The sequence below is a fragment of the Thermobia domestica genome, chromosome 1 (assembly GCF_964235325.1).
Source record: "Thermobia domestica chromosome 1, izTheDome1.hap1.1, whole genome shotgun sequence".
NCBI lineage: Eukaryota > Metazoa > Arthropoda > Insecta > Zygentoma > Lepismatidae > Thermobia > Thermobia domestica.
In genome coordinates this window covers 82,418,513-82,434,475 of record NC_137454.1, presented here as the reverse complement: position 1 = coordinate 82,434,475, position 15,963 = coordinate 82,418,513, and the positions used below count along the sequence as shown (strand labels likewise).

The following is a 15,963-nucleotide window of genomic DNA, read 5'->3' as shown; positions in this document are numbered from 1 at the left end:
GCAAACAACACTTCTTAGTGTCAGCTTTTCCTGTATGAGATACAACGCCTGAGATTGTTAACTTGGGCAAAGCAAGATATCTTTCAAATTTAACTAGTGCATATATTTCCTTGGGTATTAATCCTTAGTTTTACGATTGCCTCAGTTAAAGTGCTACTTTCAAGCTTCATCATTTGTTTTCTTACTTAGAATGAACAACGGAAAGAAAAAACAAAAATTACTTGATTTAGTGAGAATATTGCAATTCAAACGGACCACATACGATCTTACGTACTATTAAGTAAATGGTTACTCGACACATCATGTGCCGTCCATGTCATCTGCACTCGTATTTCACTATCGATGCTTTATTATACTCGTACATCATCCATGTGATTTCTATTTCAATTTGAAAAATTCACTTTTACGCTGATCGTCTGAATTTTGTAATGATATCTGGTTTCGTTTTACAGTCTTTCCCATCTATCATGTCATATTAACAGCTATTATGCAAGAGCTTACCTTTGTATGGTGGTCATTTCACAAATGGTGTCTCACTCGAAAAGAGATAATTTTTTTTCCCAAATGTTCAATGATACATCAAATTATACATCTTTCATTCAAAATTTTCGATTGACTCCCACTGCTCCATAATGGGAAGGGGGGTGGGGGAGGGCTGTAAGAAAACTAGTACCCTCCATGCATTGCACCCTATAGTATTTCCCGATCTCACTTTTTTATATCTTCAATCGTTTATGATTTATAAGCAATGAAGTAAGGAATTTAAATGGTGATCATTTCGAAAATAGTGCCCCACATGGAAAAACTTTTCCTACAAGTTATTAGCTTCTTCATGATCTTTTCACTGGTATCACATGACATACCTTCCCATTTTAAATTATTGAGTGCCTCCCCCAGCGCGCATGATAGAGAACCCTGTGTGAGAAATAGTATTCTCTCAATACGCACTACGACATTTTCCTACCTCATGACATTTCCCTATCTCAATTTTTGTTTCATCTTTTTATCTTCAGGGGATGGGGGACGGTGGCTTAGCGGTAGAGGGCTTACCTCTGGTGCGTGGGGTCCCTGGTTTGATCCCAGGCCAAGTAAGTTTGTGGTGGACAACATTGTGTCCGCGAGTTTTCTCGAGGCACCCCCGTTTCCTCATACATTTTCATTTCACCAGTCATTTCACTTACTTTAATTATCCGTCTCTCGTAGCATCAAGGGCATAATCATGGGACGTCAAACTTAAAAGATTTCAATTCAGTTCATTTTTTTTTTTTTTTTTTTTTTTAATCTTTGCTGTTTATGATTTATAAGCATTGATGCCAGAACTCACATTTAAATGGTGACCATTTCGTAAACGGTACATCACATGAAAAAGCTTTTCCTACAAAAGTTATTGCTTTTCAATGATATATATAATGACATACCCTCTTATTTAAAATGTTTGAGTAATCCCCCCCCCCCGTGCCCCAAGATAGGGGACCTTACGTGAAAAACAGTATCATTGCGCGCTATGACATTTTCCTACCTCATGTTTTATTTCATCTTTTTAACTTCAGCCGTTTATGATTTGTAAGGACTGGGGGTTTTATCTGCTACATCCTATATATTGCATTATATTGAGTACAGGTAAAATAAAAGAATATTTCACTGAGAAATCAAGTAACTATTATGTGTGACTTTGATCAGATAGCTCCTGTTGCATATGACTCGACGACCACTTTAACTAGAGGTCTGACCAATTCCAACCAAAACTACGAACCCATTCTTGCCATTCTTTCTCTTCTGCTCTTTACATTCCTTGTCGTGATTCCAGAGTTAATTTTCGCTGTAGATTCACTCTCCAATAAACCAATTAACACAAGGTGTTAAGACTAAAGACTGCATTTCATTAATTTTATCTAATTTCACTTTTGCTTAATAATATAAAAGATACAATAAAAATGCTAAAAACAAATACTAACTTGTTGCATCTGTCATATCATCTAATTTCTTCTTCTCTCCAGAGAGATACCTTGCGTACAAGTGAAGAAATCTCGTCTTTAGTTTCCGACAAGATTCGGTGAAATAGGCACATCTTAAACAAAAATAATATTAAGAAATTATTTTCAGGTCTTTATTCGGCACAGGGGATATTTGCGAAATTCATCTAATTATAAATATGCATGATCATTCTACATATTTTTGTTTATTCTATGTAAATTGGTTTATTTTACGTACATTCTGTTAAAAAAATACGTTATGTACATTCTGTTTAACAAATTTGATTTACATTTTAATTTGAAATCAATTTTTATTACTAACCTTATTTATCAAGTTCCAAATTTTAAAATGTACTCCCTCAACGATTTTAATTACCTCCTCTACAGTCTTCTAGAGACGATGAAATTCCAAATTACTTACAATACTAGAATTACAAAGAATACACTTCTATGTAAACTAAATCCGACAATTTCTTGATTGATTGTAGAGATATTTACACAATAACTTGTACAGCACTAATAACTTTGCTGATTATGAAGTACAAACTTAAGTGAAAATGACGTTTTTGTTATTGTATCCTACTGTCAACTTTTTCAGTCTTGGTACGTCTTGTAAATAAACAAGTTTATGTGCATGTACAATTTACATGTGGCTGTTATTGAAATTGCAAATTATAGATTTTAAAGTTTATTAATAAAATTGTCTACAGGGACGTTTTTTTTTCTTATTTAAAGTTCGTTTATCCGCATTGAGTTATGAATTTTTTCTGACGATGTAGAAAGATTTTTTAAAAGTTGATTTATGTTAAACCTATAAGCAGTGGCGTATCTAAGGGGGAGCTATAGGAGCTGTAGCCCCCCCTTGACGCTAAGGTATACACTGGATAAAATGGGCTTTAATCCTGCTTTACACTGGATAAAACGGCAAAATATGGTTTAGCCCCTCCCTTGATCATATCCTGGATCCGCCCCTGCCTATAAGTCCTTAATTTTATAATTATCACGTAGTAAATAAATGTTTAGACAAAACTAATGTGGCTGTATTTCCTTCTCTTGGATTCCTGACATGTTCTTTAACTCTGGTATTTATATTACGCATGGTCATAAAAATATACGCGTTATCGCAATCACATTCAATTTCACAAACTTCACAATGAGAATTTTGTTCTACAAAATATTAGTAACCAGGTATGGAGTTAAATAAAAAAATGAAGTTTGAAATTTGGTTTCAAGTTATATTTTCATGCGATTTTCTTTAGTCTGGATGATAATCTTGGGTATAGGGAAATAGTAATCTATTTTTGATCATTATTAGTTTTCGATTTTTTAGGATCAAATTTAAACGTTTTCAGCTGTTAAATTCCATTTTCTTTTTAGTGCACCCAAATTTGTACGCTTTTATAGTTAAGTTGATCTAAACATTATACTTGATAACATTTGGGTAAATAGATTTTCCATCGATGTAGGTTGTTCAAAAATCGATCAACTGAATTTGTTGCTTTTTCTAAGACAGGTCAAATCTACATAAACCAGTCATTTTCTAACTCAACTGTAAACTTAATTTTGGAATCAACTTAACTCTTTAGAAAAAAAATTGTTAATCATTAGTGCAGATGGCAAGGGATTATCAACACAGCGAAAATATTTAATGTATTTTATTTTCTCTTGACGCAGAATTTTTGTTAAAAATACGAATGTAAAGCGGCTATCACGGATATCATAAATAGCGACAATAATAAAAATATTCATTCGAAAGATCGAAAGAAAAATTTATTTAAAAAATTAGCTTACAGCATAAACGAATGCTGGTAAAAGGGGTCAAAGATAAGCTTTTTTTTTTTTTTGTAATAATCATGTATAAAAATGTACAAAATAAAACTTAATACAAATACCGGAGTTAAAGAACATATGAGAGGTTCAAAAGAGGAAAATCCAACCACATCAAGTTTGTATAAATATTTATTTAGTAGTAATTATAAATATGCAAGTTTCACATAAATCAAATTCAGAAATGAAAGGAAACTCATTAGTTACCAACACTGAAACACCTGAAAATACAAGTCAGCGAAGTAATTAGTACTTTACATGTTATTGTGTAAACATTTCTACAACCAATCAAGGAATTATTGAATTTAGTCCTAGTATTGTGATTTTTTTTTTTTTAATTCGCAACCTCATCATCCCCAAAAGAAGACTGCACAGGAGGCAACTGAAATCATTGAGATAGTAAATTTCAAAATTTTGGAATTCGAAAAAGAAGGTTAGGAACAAAAGTTTATATATATTCACCCATTATTTTAATATGTATGATGGAATTGAATGGAATGAGAAAACACGATCAGCCTTTAAATTAAAATATGCATACTTACACACAATCATGAAAATTAATAAAAAATAGACCTTTATTTAACAAATACTAGTGATAGCTCGATGCTGCGCAGAAGAAAAATAAATCCCATTCACGATATTATAATTTTCAACAACTTTTATTATTATCTAATAAACATTTTCCTTGTACTAATACTAATCAATATGATAAAGAGTAACACTAATATATACTAAAAACTGAAATTTTCTGCTTCATAATCCACAAAGAGCTCGGGCTGGCCAAGCACCTTTAGTTTAGTAGTGTATGGTCAGCATCCCTTACTATTATTTCTGACTTTCTAAAACAAACGTTTACATTTTACTTATGCTCTATCAAACTATACTATGTATTGAAATCCTAACTATATATAAAACTATATGAACTGACTGACATAAAATATGAGGAACTTTCGATTGACGTGGAAAGTTGAAATTTGGTATGATTGTGGCTTTTCGGGACTAACAAACAGGAAAATTGGCAAAAGTGAATATTTTTAAATTTTAGGGAATCTAAAGGGAGATGAAGAAGTTGCTCATGTTACTTAAATGGGCGTTTTTTGGACATATAATCTCATATTTCAGGTACTTGGAATTGGAATAACAACTTGACATTCGGTATGCTTGTACGCTTTCAATAGGATTTATTAACAAAATTATTACAAATAAAAATTTCCAACTTTGGAGTAGTTTTAAGGGGAAATGAAAAATCCTTCTTCCTCCCAAAGATCTTCTACACCCAAAATTATTGGGCACTTTCTGTATAACTACTATAATTAAATTTGGCATGATTGTTGCTTTTCGGGACTAACCCACAGGAGGACTGCCAAACGTGAATATTTTTAGTTTTTAAGAGGTCTAACATGAAGAAACTTCCATGTTATTTAAATGAGCGTTTTCTTGGGATACAAAATCTTATCTTTAGATAATTGAAATCGGAAAAGAAACTTGCTCTCAGCTAGCCACAGGCTAGTCTAAACATTAAAATTATTATTCAATCACTTGCAGTGTCACATACACAACCCATGATATTCAGCACTTAAAAAAAAAAAAAAAAAAAAGAAAAACGCCTTTTACTGAATTATATCTTCCTTTATTTTACAAGTTTTTTAAAGACTACTATTAATATATAGTACTTACAAAGGCATGGGAATCTTAGAACGTGTATATCTTAATTAAGGGAACTCATGATAATAAAACGTGAACATTCCATATTCAGTTGCTTTCTTCAGGAACGATTAACACGCATTTGCTAAAAATTTTGTGAAACACTGTGTACCAACCTGTCGTACTCTTTCAAATCAAAGTAGCTTTTAGCAAGCAAGTACGTATCCACCTCGTCTTCAAGGGATTCATGTAACGAATGACTTTTAATATCCGTATAATCCAATTTGACACCTTGTAACGCATGATTCAGCTCTGATAACCTAGAAGCAAAGAAGAATAGTTTGAATATTGAAAGTAATTGCGAAAAAGAAAGAAAAAAAAAATGCCTAAAAATCAACAAGTTATAAAACACTTGAACTTGAGAAATCTTCAATATTAAGAACAACGAAAGTAAAATCCATACATTTTATCTGGTTATGCTACACAGCCAAGCCATAGATAAAAATGCAAGAAAGAAGAAGAAGAAGAAGAAAGATGTGGATGATGAAAACTTATCTACTCGTATCTCATGAATAAACTAAAAAGACACTCCTACCTTGGTATTCCGTATCCTATTAGTTTAAAGAATTATATTAAAAGTCGAATTTTAGCTAACAGCTGTCACCATTGTCAAGTCACAGCCAATAAAAACAGTTTTAGTGAGGATAGAAAATATTGGAATTAATTATATATGAATAATAACACTAGTAAATATTAATTTCTTGAGCCTTCAGAGTATAAAAATTTTACATACTTGTGTTTCTTCTTCTGTAGTTGGTAATAATGTTGAAGATATCAATGACGTTGCCCATGAGAATTTAATTTCTACTCCTTCGCTCGAATGAAAAAGGTCTCGTATTCCTGTCTTTCTGTGAACGATAAATGGTTTCTTTTTCTAATTCTTTCCTCTTTATCGATGTTGTGCTTTGTATCTTTCAAGAAAGACCTGATGCTGGGTCATCGTCGTTTTTAGAATTACAAATATGTTCTTTCAGCCCAGTGAGTGTATTCCTTTGCCATACATATATCTTAGCATGTACACTCATGTCCAAAATTATTGTCGCATGTCTATAAATATGTTGTAGGAATATAATTTGATAACGAATTCGCCCAGTATTTCAAATAATGTTAGTATGTGTATAATCGGCAAAGACATGTATGTGGCAAATTTCATGTCAAAAGAGCAGCAAATAAGAACAATAAAACTAAAATAAAACTTTCTTGTACATTTAGCAACATTTTGTTTTACTCATTCTAATTTACATATTTATAGTTCTTTTTCTAAGAAATTTACAACAAATATTCATTTCCCGATTATATACACAATATCAATATTAGAAGTACCCTGCAAAATCATTATCAAATTATATTCTTACAAGAAGACAGTTATAGATATGGGACAATCATTTTGGACATGACTGTACATGAGACTTCATAGATAACTCATGAATTTAATGGATCGCTTAAACTTTTCTAACCTTTTAAGTTCTCTGTGTTTTGGGGGGACACTAATCTTGTATTATACACTTCTTGGAAACAATACATATGTTTATTTTATAAAGAATAAAATAAAGGCATACCTGTACATTTCTTGTTTTTAGAACTGTCCATTTTGCTTCAACCTATAACCACGTTTTAAGAATGTCAATACTCCTTAAATGTTCTATCATTATCACTGGAATATAGAATTCAAGCTCTGCGAAAGAAATTCTTTCCAAATGTTACATTACGTTTTATTTGAATGCGCCGAAGTTGCATGTATTGGGTGCTTGTAGCTTTGCGGTACACCTTGGTGTGGAATCTGTTTACTTTTCTATATATGGTCAGTTTCACGAAATTCATACTGTTTCTAATTTTGGTTTCTTTTGGCACTTTGATGTTGGCGAGAAAGGAAGTTGGACTGCTCTAAACGAAGATTATCAAATTCAAGTTCCAGTTTCGAATAACAGAGCTCATGGTGGTCTGGTCTCTTGTAAATAGTTGAAAAGTGACCAAAAGCACACGAAAAAGTGACCAAAATCATACGAAAAAGTGACCAAAATCTCATCATGCCCCTTTTTTTCTTTGTCAATTTCTCCTCTCTCCTTGTTGCTTTGTTTCATCTCTTCTTTACTTCTTCTTTTGGAGCTTCCTCCTTTCTTAGGTTTTCTAAGTATGCTTTGTAGTTACGGTAAGCAGACTTAGCAGATGTAAGAAGCTTCTGAGTAAGTGGAATCAGTTCTGGTCTATTTCCGAATTTCTTCATCCCAAACATTATATTTAACTTAGCATCGAGAGTTTTCAAAGCCATGAAATATTCAAATTCATCACCTACTCTTAAGAAGAACATACAAGAAGCATAACACAAGACGAACATGATGAACCACACAAACACACACAACGTTGAGCGGAGCGTTAACTATCACGAGAGAAAACTAAAAGGCTATTATGATGGAAGAAAGAGTAGATACAGAAGGGTTCTCAACTCCACCTTGAGAGCTTAAGCATCCATCAACCATCCATTGTGCTTTAGAAAAAATAAAAGCTGAAGTAAGAATAAAGCTGACTGTTTCACATGTGGCAGCAAGTACTGAAGCTTTCAGAAGAGTGATGAGTAACAAGTTTCTGCCTTTTTCCATTTATTTTTATAATATTTTTCTTAGAAAACTGCCAATGCAAAACATAAATCACACGAAAAAGTCACTTTACCTCCCAAAAAAGTCACTTTAAGTGACAAATTAAAAAAAAAAAAAACTTTTAGTAACCAACTTTAAAAAAAAAAGTAACTTTTAGTTAAAAAAAAGTGACTCACTATGAGCCCTGGAATAAAGCTCTAGAAAGTATAATCTCATGTATCGGAGTGACTGGTATTGAGCGATTTGGACAATAAATTAACTTGTCTCATAGAAGAATCCAAAGAGGAAATTGGAGCCATTTCTATAGTCCTACTCATAAATATACATAGGCCATAAAGGGTCTGAGCTCATTCCTATTATCGTATCTTTTCAGCAAAGTCAACAGTCATATAGATATTTCTGAAGAACTGGATTTCGAAGTCCGTTGGCCAGTAATTGTGTGATTACAAGTCCAGAAAACGAGCAGCGAATAGTTGCTTCAAGGCTCTAACTGGACACTGAACAAGAGTACACGTAACACTTTACCTGAGATGCCCATAACATCCGCACACTGAACATCTTATTCTAACATGTACACATGAAAAACACAGAAATGCATGAAAATAAAGTATTCACTTGTAAGACATAGTAATTGGATCAAATAATGGCGCTAATAAATGAAGTATTATTTTAATTTGATGCAATAAATTTTGAAATAATCTTTTTTATTATTATTATTACTAAGTTACTAAGCTAAAAAGATTATAAATCTTTTTTCACGACAATAGAGCAAAATCAAATTTGAATTTATATTTAAAAAAAAAAAAATTAACTTTGTGTTTTTCTCAAATATATATTCACACAATTATTTATTCATTTAGCACCTAATGTGAAAGTTCGTACGTAGTGTGGTTACGACGAGAAGTTTATGAATTCGGACAGATCTCGAGAAGGCAGGGTTGGCAAAAACCATGGTTTTTATTGAAAAAACCAAAAAAACAGGTTTTTTTGGTTTAAACCTGTTTTTTTTTTTGGTTTAAACCAGGTTTTTTCGGTTTAAATAATTTGCTCTATGTATTGATATCACATATGGACAGAAACAAGTTTGTTTCGCCTTCGTGTTATATTACAACAATCGGGTTACACTGGAAGGGGTTACATAAGCTCAAAGCGAAATCCAAACCGCTTCTCGGCTTACATCCGAGAGAAATTGTCCTCTATTTGAACTCGAAACCAGGATTAACTGGCGATACGTCTGCCGACTCACTCAAGAAGGACTCCTAATAAAAATACATTGTACTGATCTTTACATACTTGTAAATATAATTGTCAAGAGCCATTTCAAAAGGACAAAAAAATAAACAGTTGCACAAGTGAAACCATTCTACAGAATTACATATGAACAATTTCAAAATACTGCAGTGTACACAAGAACTAATTTAGTCCAAGTTCACTACAACTTTTATTAGTCCAAGTTAAAGAAATACAACAACTTAATTTGCATATCAGTAAGAAAAGTAAATAAAGATACGAATTATTTGAATCCACTTTGGTTCTGACCCATTTATACATAAATAGATACCAAATATACTTCTGATTTCAATAAATACCTCTGGTGGTTTCTCCTTATGACCCTCTCCCCCCCAAAAAAAGAGTACGGCACTTCGATGTATTTTACCAACAGTAAACATTATTAAAACGATACAATATTTAGATTTTTTCTTTGATTGCAACTGGATAACAATAATAACAAACTATAAAAAAATCACAAAAGAAACATTCATAAAGTTATAAAAAGAACAAAAGTTCCTTTTGTAGCATAATATCTTTGAGTACTGAATGGGGAATTTAGGTCTGAATATAATACGAATAGTATACGAGAGTGAAACGTGATAACCCACAAATGTGTGTTCATCAAGATTTTACGAACACTTACACTTTTAAGAACATTTTTCGTTTTTTGGTTTAAACCAGCCAACCCTACGAGAAGGTGATGCCACTGGCGGATCCATGGGGGCGGGGGGGCGGTGGTGGGCGGAGGAGGCAACCTCCCAAGGTCTGGTTTTTACTTCCAGCATTTATCAATGGAAAATATAAATATGGTCTTTTCCCGACCGATTCAATCTGTGTGACAAGCCTAGCTGAGTCTAATCAAAATGTGTGGTACTTAATCGTACTTAATACAGACATATTTGAAGTGGAATACTTCTGTCTCTAGTTCCTTGAGGCGGTCACCATAAGCCCCAAAGGAGCGAGAATATGATTCATTCGTTGGACGAACAGTTGTAGGAAGGAGGGTAAGACCACTCACTCTTTGAACTAAAGAATGTATAATTTAAAATTGTGTCCTAGAAAAAGGATACGGAAATAGAATTCGGGTCCCGAAACTTCAAGTACCTTTACCTTGAATAAAGAGAAATATAGAATCTTCAGCGCTCCTTACCGAAAAGCTCTCTGAATCTGAGACTTTTCGGTTGGTTGATTGACTGATATGTATCTACGTCCTTTGTCAAATGCGATGCTTTACAGAACGAGAACTAGAGTTTAAAGTTGGATCTGAACCACTGTAGTGAATTCGATGTTCACTCACCAGGAATCAAACCACAGAACCTCATGCATGGAAGATCAAAGATACGTTCGCTAGCTACTAGATCAACAAAGAGAGCCGTGACTTTTGGGGTTCGAACACGGAAATATTAGGAAGGGACCAGGGATTCATTGTGACTTTTAATGGCATTTCATGTTTTCCTGGGAAACAACAGAAGCTGTTACATAAAATACGAAGTCCTCAGTGAATAACCGATCTTCGCAGAGGCCAAACCGCTCAAGTTAGAAACTTGGAGTTCGGACAATAGATAAGATTTGTGACGTAGGAATCACTAAGGAAGGATTTCTTGGGAATTCGAAGAAAGGAAGGGGTGGCCATCTCTCCGAATCCCCTAAGGATAGAGACTTGAAATTTGGTATTTGGATTTCTCATTTTAAATAATTTGACATGCGTTTCAACGTTTTTCGATACTTAAGTAAAATGGGGGGGGGGGGGGGGGGAAGAAAAGGAGACGAGGATTGCAATTATTATAAGATATCAATATTTAAGAATCTTTGAAGGTTAGAAACATGAAATTTGCTGTATGGACTTTTCACTCAAAATAATTCAATACGTATTTCAGCGTTTTTGATATTTTACCTAAAAGAAAAGAAGAGATGAAAATTATATTATTATTATTATTATTATTATTATTATTATTATTAAGATGCCCATATCTCGGGATCCTTTACGGTTAGAGACATGAGAGTTGCTGGTTTAATTTTTCATTTAAAATAATTAAACATGTATTTCAGCGTTTTTTGCCGCTTAACGTAGAGGGAAAGAAAAGAGGTGGGGCAGGTTCACTAAAATACCTTTCGAGGTGTTTGAATTTCGTGACAGAGTTTTAGCTCAATCCAATTCTATATGAAAGAGATAGAAGGAAGAACGCGAAATATTGTGCCACATTAGCAGGTAGGAGCATTTACTAAATTGTAAGACTCCATATGCCGAGCAAATTGGGGATCTGGAGGCGAAGCCCCACCAAGGCGAAGGCTAGTATAATATAATTTTATTGTTAAACATAGCTATAATTATACTATGTTTCTAACAACTGCATTTAAGAAATTACCTAATAGAGCCTATTTCCAACCTCCTATTCCTAGTCTGGTCTAATGCTTTTCTAACTTTACATACTTAATTATACCACTGCAAATGAGGTGTATACGGACAAAATACCCTATATAGAGCATCAGCCGAAAGAACATTTTCAACACTAGAAAGGTTGAAGACATGGGTACGGTCCCGGATGGGTGCAGATCGACTTAGCGACCTGTCACTACTGTACACGCACCGAGACAAACGTAGATCACGATCGTGTCATCGACAGATTTGCCAGGAACAAGAAAGGACGTAGATTTGAGTTTGTGCTGTAACTTTCACAGAGATGAACTGCAAGGTGACTAGGGTCGTTGTATGGTTTCCGCATGTTGTGACTTTTGTCCGTAATTATTTTCAACTCGTGGATATTCCCCAAAAGTTATGAGTCTGAGTCTAAAGTTGAACTTCTTGGATGTATCTGAATCGCAAACAAAATCAAGAAAGATGAACGAACTCGAAAATGTTTTTGAAATTGCCTTTTAAAATCTTTAACTTAAACAAAAAGGCACAACTACAATCGTAAAAAAATGTGTAATGGTATGTAGGCTATATTATATTTTTAATAAACAGTTATATATTATACATATGATATTTGTTTAACGTCTTACATTGTGCCAGAACGGCTAAAGGAGACGTGGACCTACTGATTATAGTGGAATCCTAACCACTTTTTTCGTTCAACTATACCCCACCGGGAATTGAACCTGGGATCACGCAGAGCGTTCACCTCTGGTGCAGGGGGTCCCGGGTTCAAATCCTGCTCCCGCCAAGCGAAGTTTATGGTGGACAAACACCGTGTGCGTGGGCTTCCTCGGGGTTCTCACGTTTCCTCCCACTTTCTTCATTCCACCATTTCATTCATTTCTCATCATCACCGTCTCCTTTCGCCTAGCCGGCATAACCGTGGGACGTAAAACTCAAAGATTTCATTTTCATTTCTAGGATTACGCGCACCAGAGGTAAGCGTGTTAGCCATTAGACCAAACGGGGTCTATATTATATCTGAAATGAAAGAAAAACAAGTTATACGTACTTTATTCTCCATTCGTAATTTCGTTTAAAGATGAGAATTTTCCAAAATTAAGTTTTAATTTGCATTTTTTTTTTTAAATGTCTGATATTTTCAAGTATCTCCAGTCGGTATGTTGAAGGAAATACAATTTGTGTGCATTAATGAACGGAACGATCACTTTGGTTTTACATTTCTGATTTTCTTTCGTTCATTTGTTGTATACTTTGTAATCTTTCAGTTTTTTTTTTTTTTTTTTTTTTTTTTTTTTTTTTTTTTAAAGGTAGTTATACATTATTGTGATTCTATATAATTTTAATTCACGTAAAATGTAAAATTTATAAACATTAAGTGCTAGATCCGACAAAATTTCTGTTGAGTTTTGGGTAAGAGAAAGTTTAGTATTGATATTTTAGTTATTACATTATTTGCAGTATTTTATTGAATAAACTGTGCATTCTTCCTTTGTAGTGATTTATATGGTTAAGGAGAACAGCAATATATTATATTTATATAGGATTTATATTCACAATTCATTTCTTTATATGTTACTGCTGTAGTTTAACTTCAAACCGTCGCTCTGGGCTACTGTTAGTTGTACAGTACAAGGTTTAAACGCAATGATGATTAGAATTATGTATTAGAAAGTGTACCCATTTCATTCTCCTGTACTTGATTTGTGCCATTGAATGCGCAGGCCAGTTCTTTTAGGCAAAAACCATAACATTCTTCTTTCGGGGGAAAGACACGAAATTTATGTTCTGGCAATCACTACCACGGGGAACAATCACGGGGCCACAAAACATCCTTGGGGTTCAGTTTGAATATTATATTTTTTCTTTTCAGTTTTCAATTTGCTGAATTATATCTGATGTAAACCGAAATGAAAGCTACATGTAAAGATTGCTCCCTATATTTTGGCCCATTTGGAACACTGTGTGCCATATAGACCCTATTATTAAACATCACTTCATAATTAATTATTATATTATTTTTAAGCTACCAAATGTACATAGAAATATCATAATGCTTTTTGTTATTTGTTGACATTTTGTATTTTCTTCATGCGTGTATACTTTTTTATCTACTTTATTTTACATTATTTTTGCGTAGACCGAGTGTCTGTCGTTTTTTTTTTTTTTTTCAACTGCTGTCCCGCAATTGCTATTCAAAATATAAATGATTAGGGCAAATTGTACACTCTTTCGTTAAAATGAATGTCATCGTCAATACGTCAATACAATATTTTCTTTTGTGCAAGTACTGTGCAAGACAGCGAATCTGATATATTGCGGTGACTAGTGAATCATAACACCCACACCTCCAAAACGGATGTATGTATTTAATTTAAATCTAGAGAAAGAAAATACTTTCATAAAATAAAAAAAGGGTCCCGAAATGGAATCTGGAAATCACGTTTACTCCCCCCTCCAGTCCCACATTCATATGCGTTCGATTCTTGCAAAGTAAAATTCTGGTTACCTTGAGGCTACGCTCATCTTCCAGGAAGCGAACCGCTCCCCCCAAACGATCCTTCTGGATCCGCTAGTGGGTGATGCAGACAGGAAACTACATAATTATCTTTTTGATAAAATATACTTATCGTTCTGCGACTATAGGTGATATATGCAGAGTCTGTCCTTGACGATACATTACTGACAATTGGTAACAATTGATTAAAATCTGTACCGAACAATTAATAACAATTGATTACTATTTGAAACGCATATTCAAAATGAAAATCGTTCTGACGATGTACAAGATTAAAAATGCGGATCTGCTCTCTTTGCTATCTGACGCTGCTCTTGCTTCCTTCCGCATGACAGGAGAGAGAAAAGTACTTTCAAAGCTCCCAGAAAAAAATGTAAAATAAGTTACCGGTACTCGTTTATATGTGTATTATATGCAGACACAAGAAAGTAATATACAAAAGTAACACGAAAAATTTTACTGTTGTTGATCTTGCAGAGTCATTACAAAATTATTTCTGATCACAAGTACAAGTAAACAGTGCTGATAACTTGTGCAAAAACTGTTTTATTTATTACAAGGCTCAGATCGAGGAACCAGCTGCTTCGGTTGAACCAAATAGTGCGATCATTATTACAGATCAAATGACTGCAGATGACGATTCACTGACTTCAGATCCAATCTACGTTCCAAGTAGTGCAGTGATTGGTACTTTAAATAGTAGCATAAGTGTACTTGATACGCAAGTATCGCCCGTGAAAAAAACCATGGCAAGTGAAGGAAGAAAGAAGAGTCACGTACGTAAAACGAAAATCAGAAGAACTAGAAAACGTGTTTTCGACGGCAGTGTCTAGAAAATTACAAGATGCTTTTGGTGTGAGTGTACCGTGTTCCTTAGGAAGTTCGTCCGAGAGTTGCAATAATTGTGAAATGTGGTTTTCCAACATCACTTGTGCAATAGAGAAATCACCCTATCGTGAAAGATTACTTCTCAGTATCATGCCTGAAACTTTCAGTAAACGCATGATCGTCGAACGCATCCCATCTGCGACAAAGTATCTAATAGATAAGTCACGCAAAGTGAAAAAAGAAAAGGGTATATGAGCAACGCCAGATCCGTACCATGGACACCCTTTACCGACCGCTTACCTCGAGAATGCATTGTCATATTACGTAGATGATATTAAAGACTGTTCTAGACAAAGTTCAAATCAAAAAGATGATGTTTCTGTATATAAAAAGGGTGAAAAAGTAAAAAGAGTTAAACGTTTTATGACCCGCTCCATTAAAGAAGCCTTCAGATTGATGAATGAAGGTAATCCCGATATAAAGATATCTATTTCTAAATTTTACTCTTTACGTTCCAAGTGGGTTAAATGTCAGCCGATGAAACAAGCATGCACATGTATTTATTGTACCAATATAAATCTCATATGTACATCCCTGAGCAATCTTACTGAACGAAATATAGTAGATGCAGATCTGTACTCTTTGTGTCTCTGTGGAGATCCTACCGAAAAGTGTTGGTTGCAAGAATGTGAGAATTGCCCAGGACTAAATGCAATTTCGGAACAAAGTTTAGAGATACAAGATACTGAAGAAATCACGTATGCACTATGGGATAGCGGAGATCATGTGAAAGAAACTGGAAACCTAAATAGATTTTTAAAGCATGTAAAGTACTGGATTTCAAAAGGAATAACTCATAGCTATATTGGA

At 33.8% G+C, this 15,963-nt stretch overlaps 1 protein-coding gene across 1 annotated transcript in view; it reads right to left on the bottom strand.

The window, feature by feature from the left end:
* Positions 1-15,963, bottom strand: part of Cdc23 (cell division cycle protein 23) — a 108,900-nt gene that overhangs the window by 83,862 nt on the left and 9,075 nt on the right. Inside the window, exons 2-3 of the mRNA XM_081760013.1 lie at positions 5,621-5,764; positions 1,956-2,068 (exon numbers count right to left, since the gene is read on the bottom strand). Of these exons, the coding sequence (XP_081616139.1) occupies positions 1,956-2,068; positions 5,621-5,764 (257 nt within the window). The remainder of the gene's footprint in view (positions 1-1,955; positions 2,069-5,620; positions 5,765-15,963) is intronic.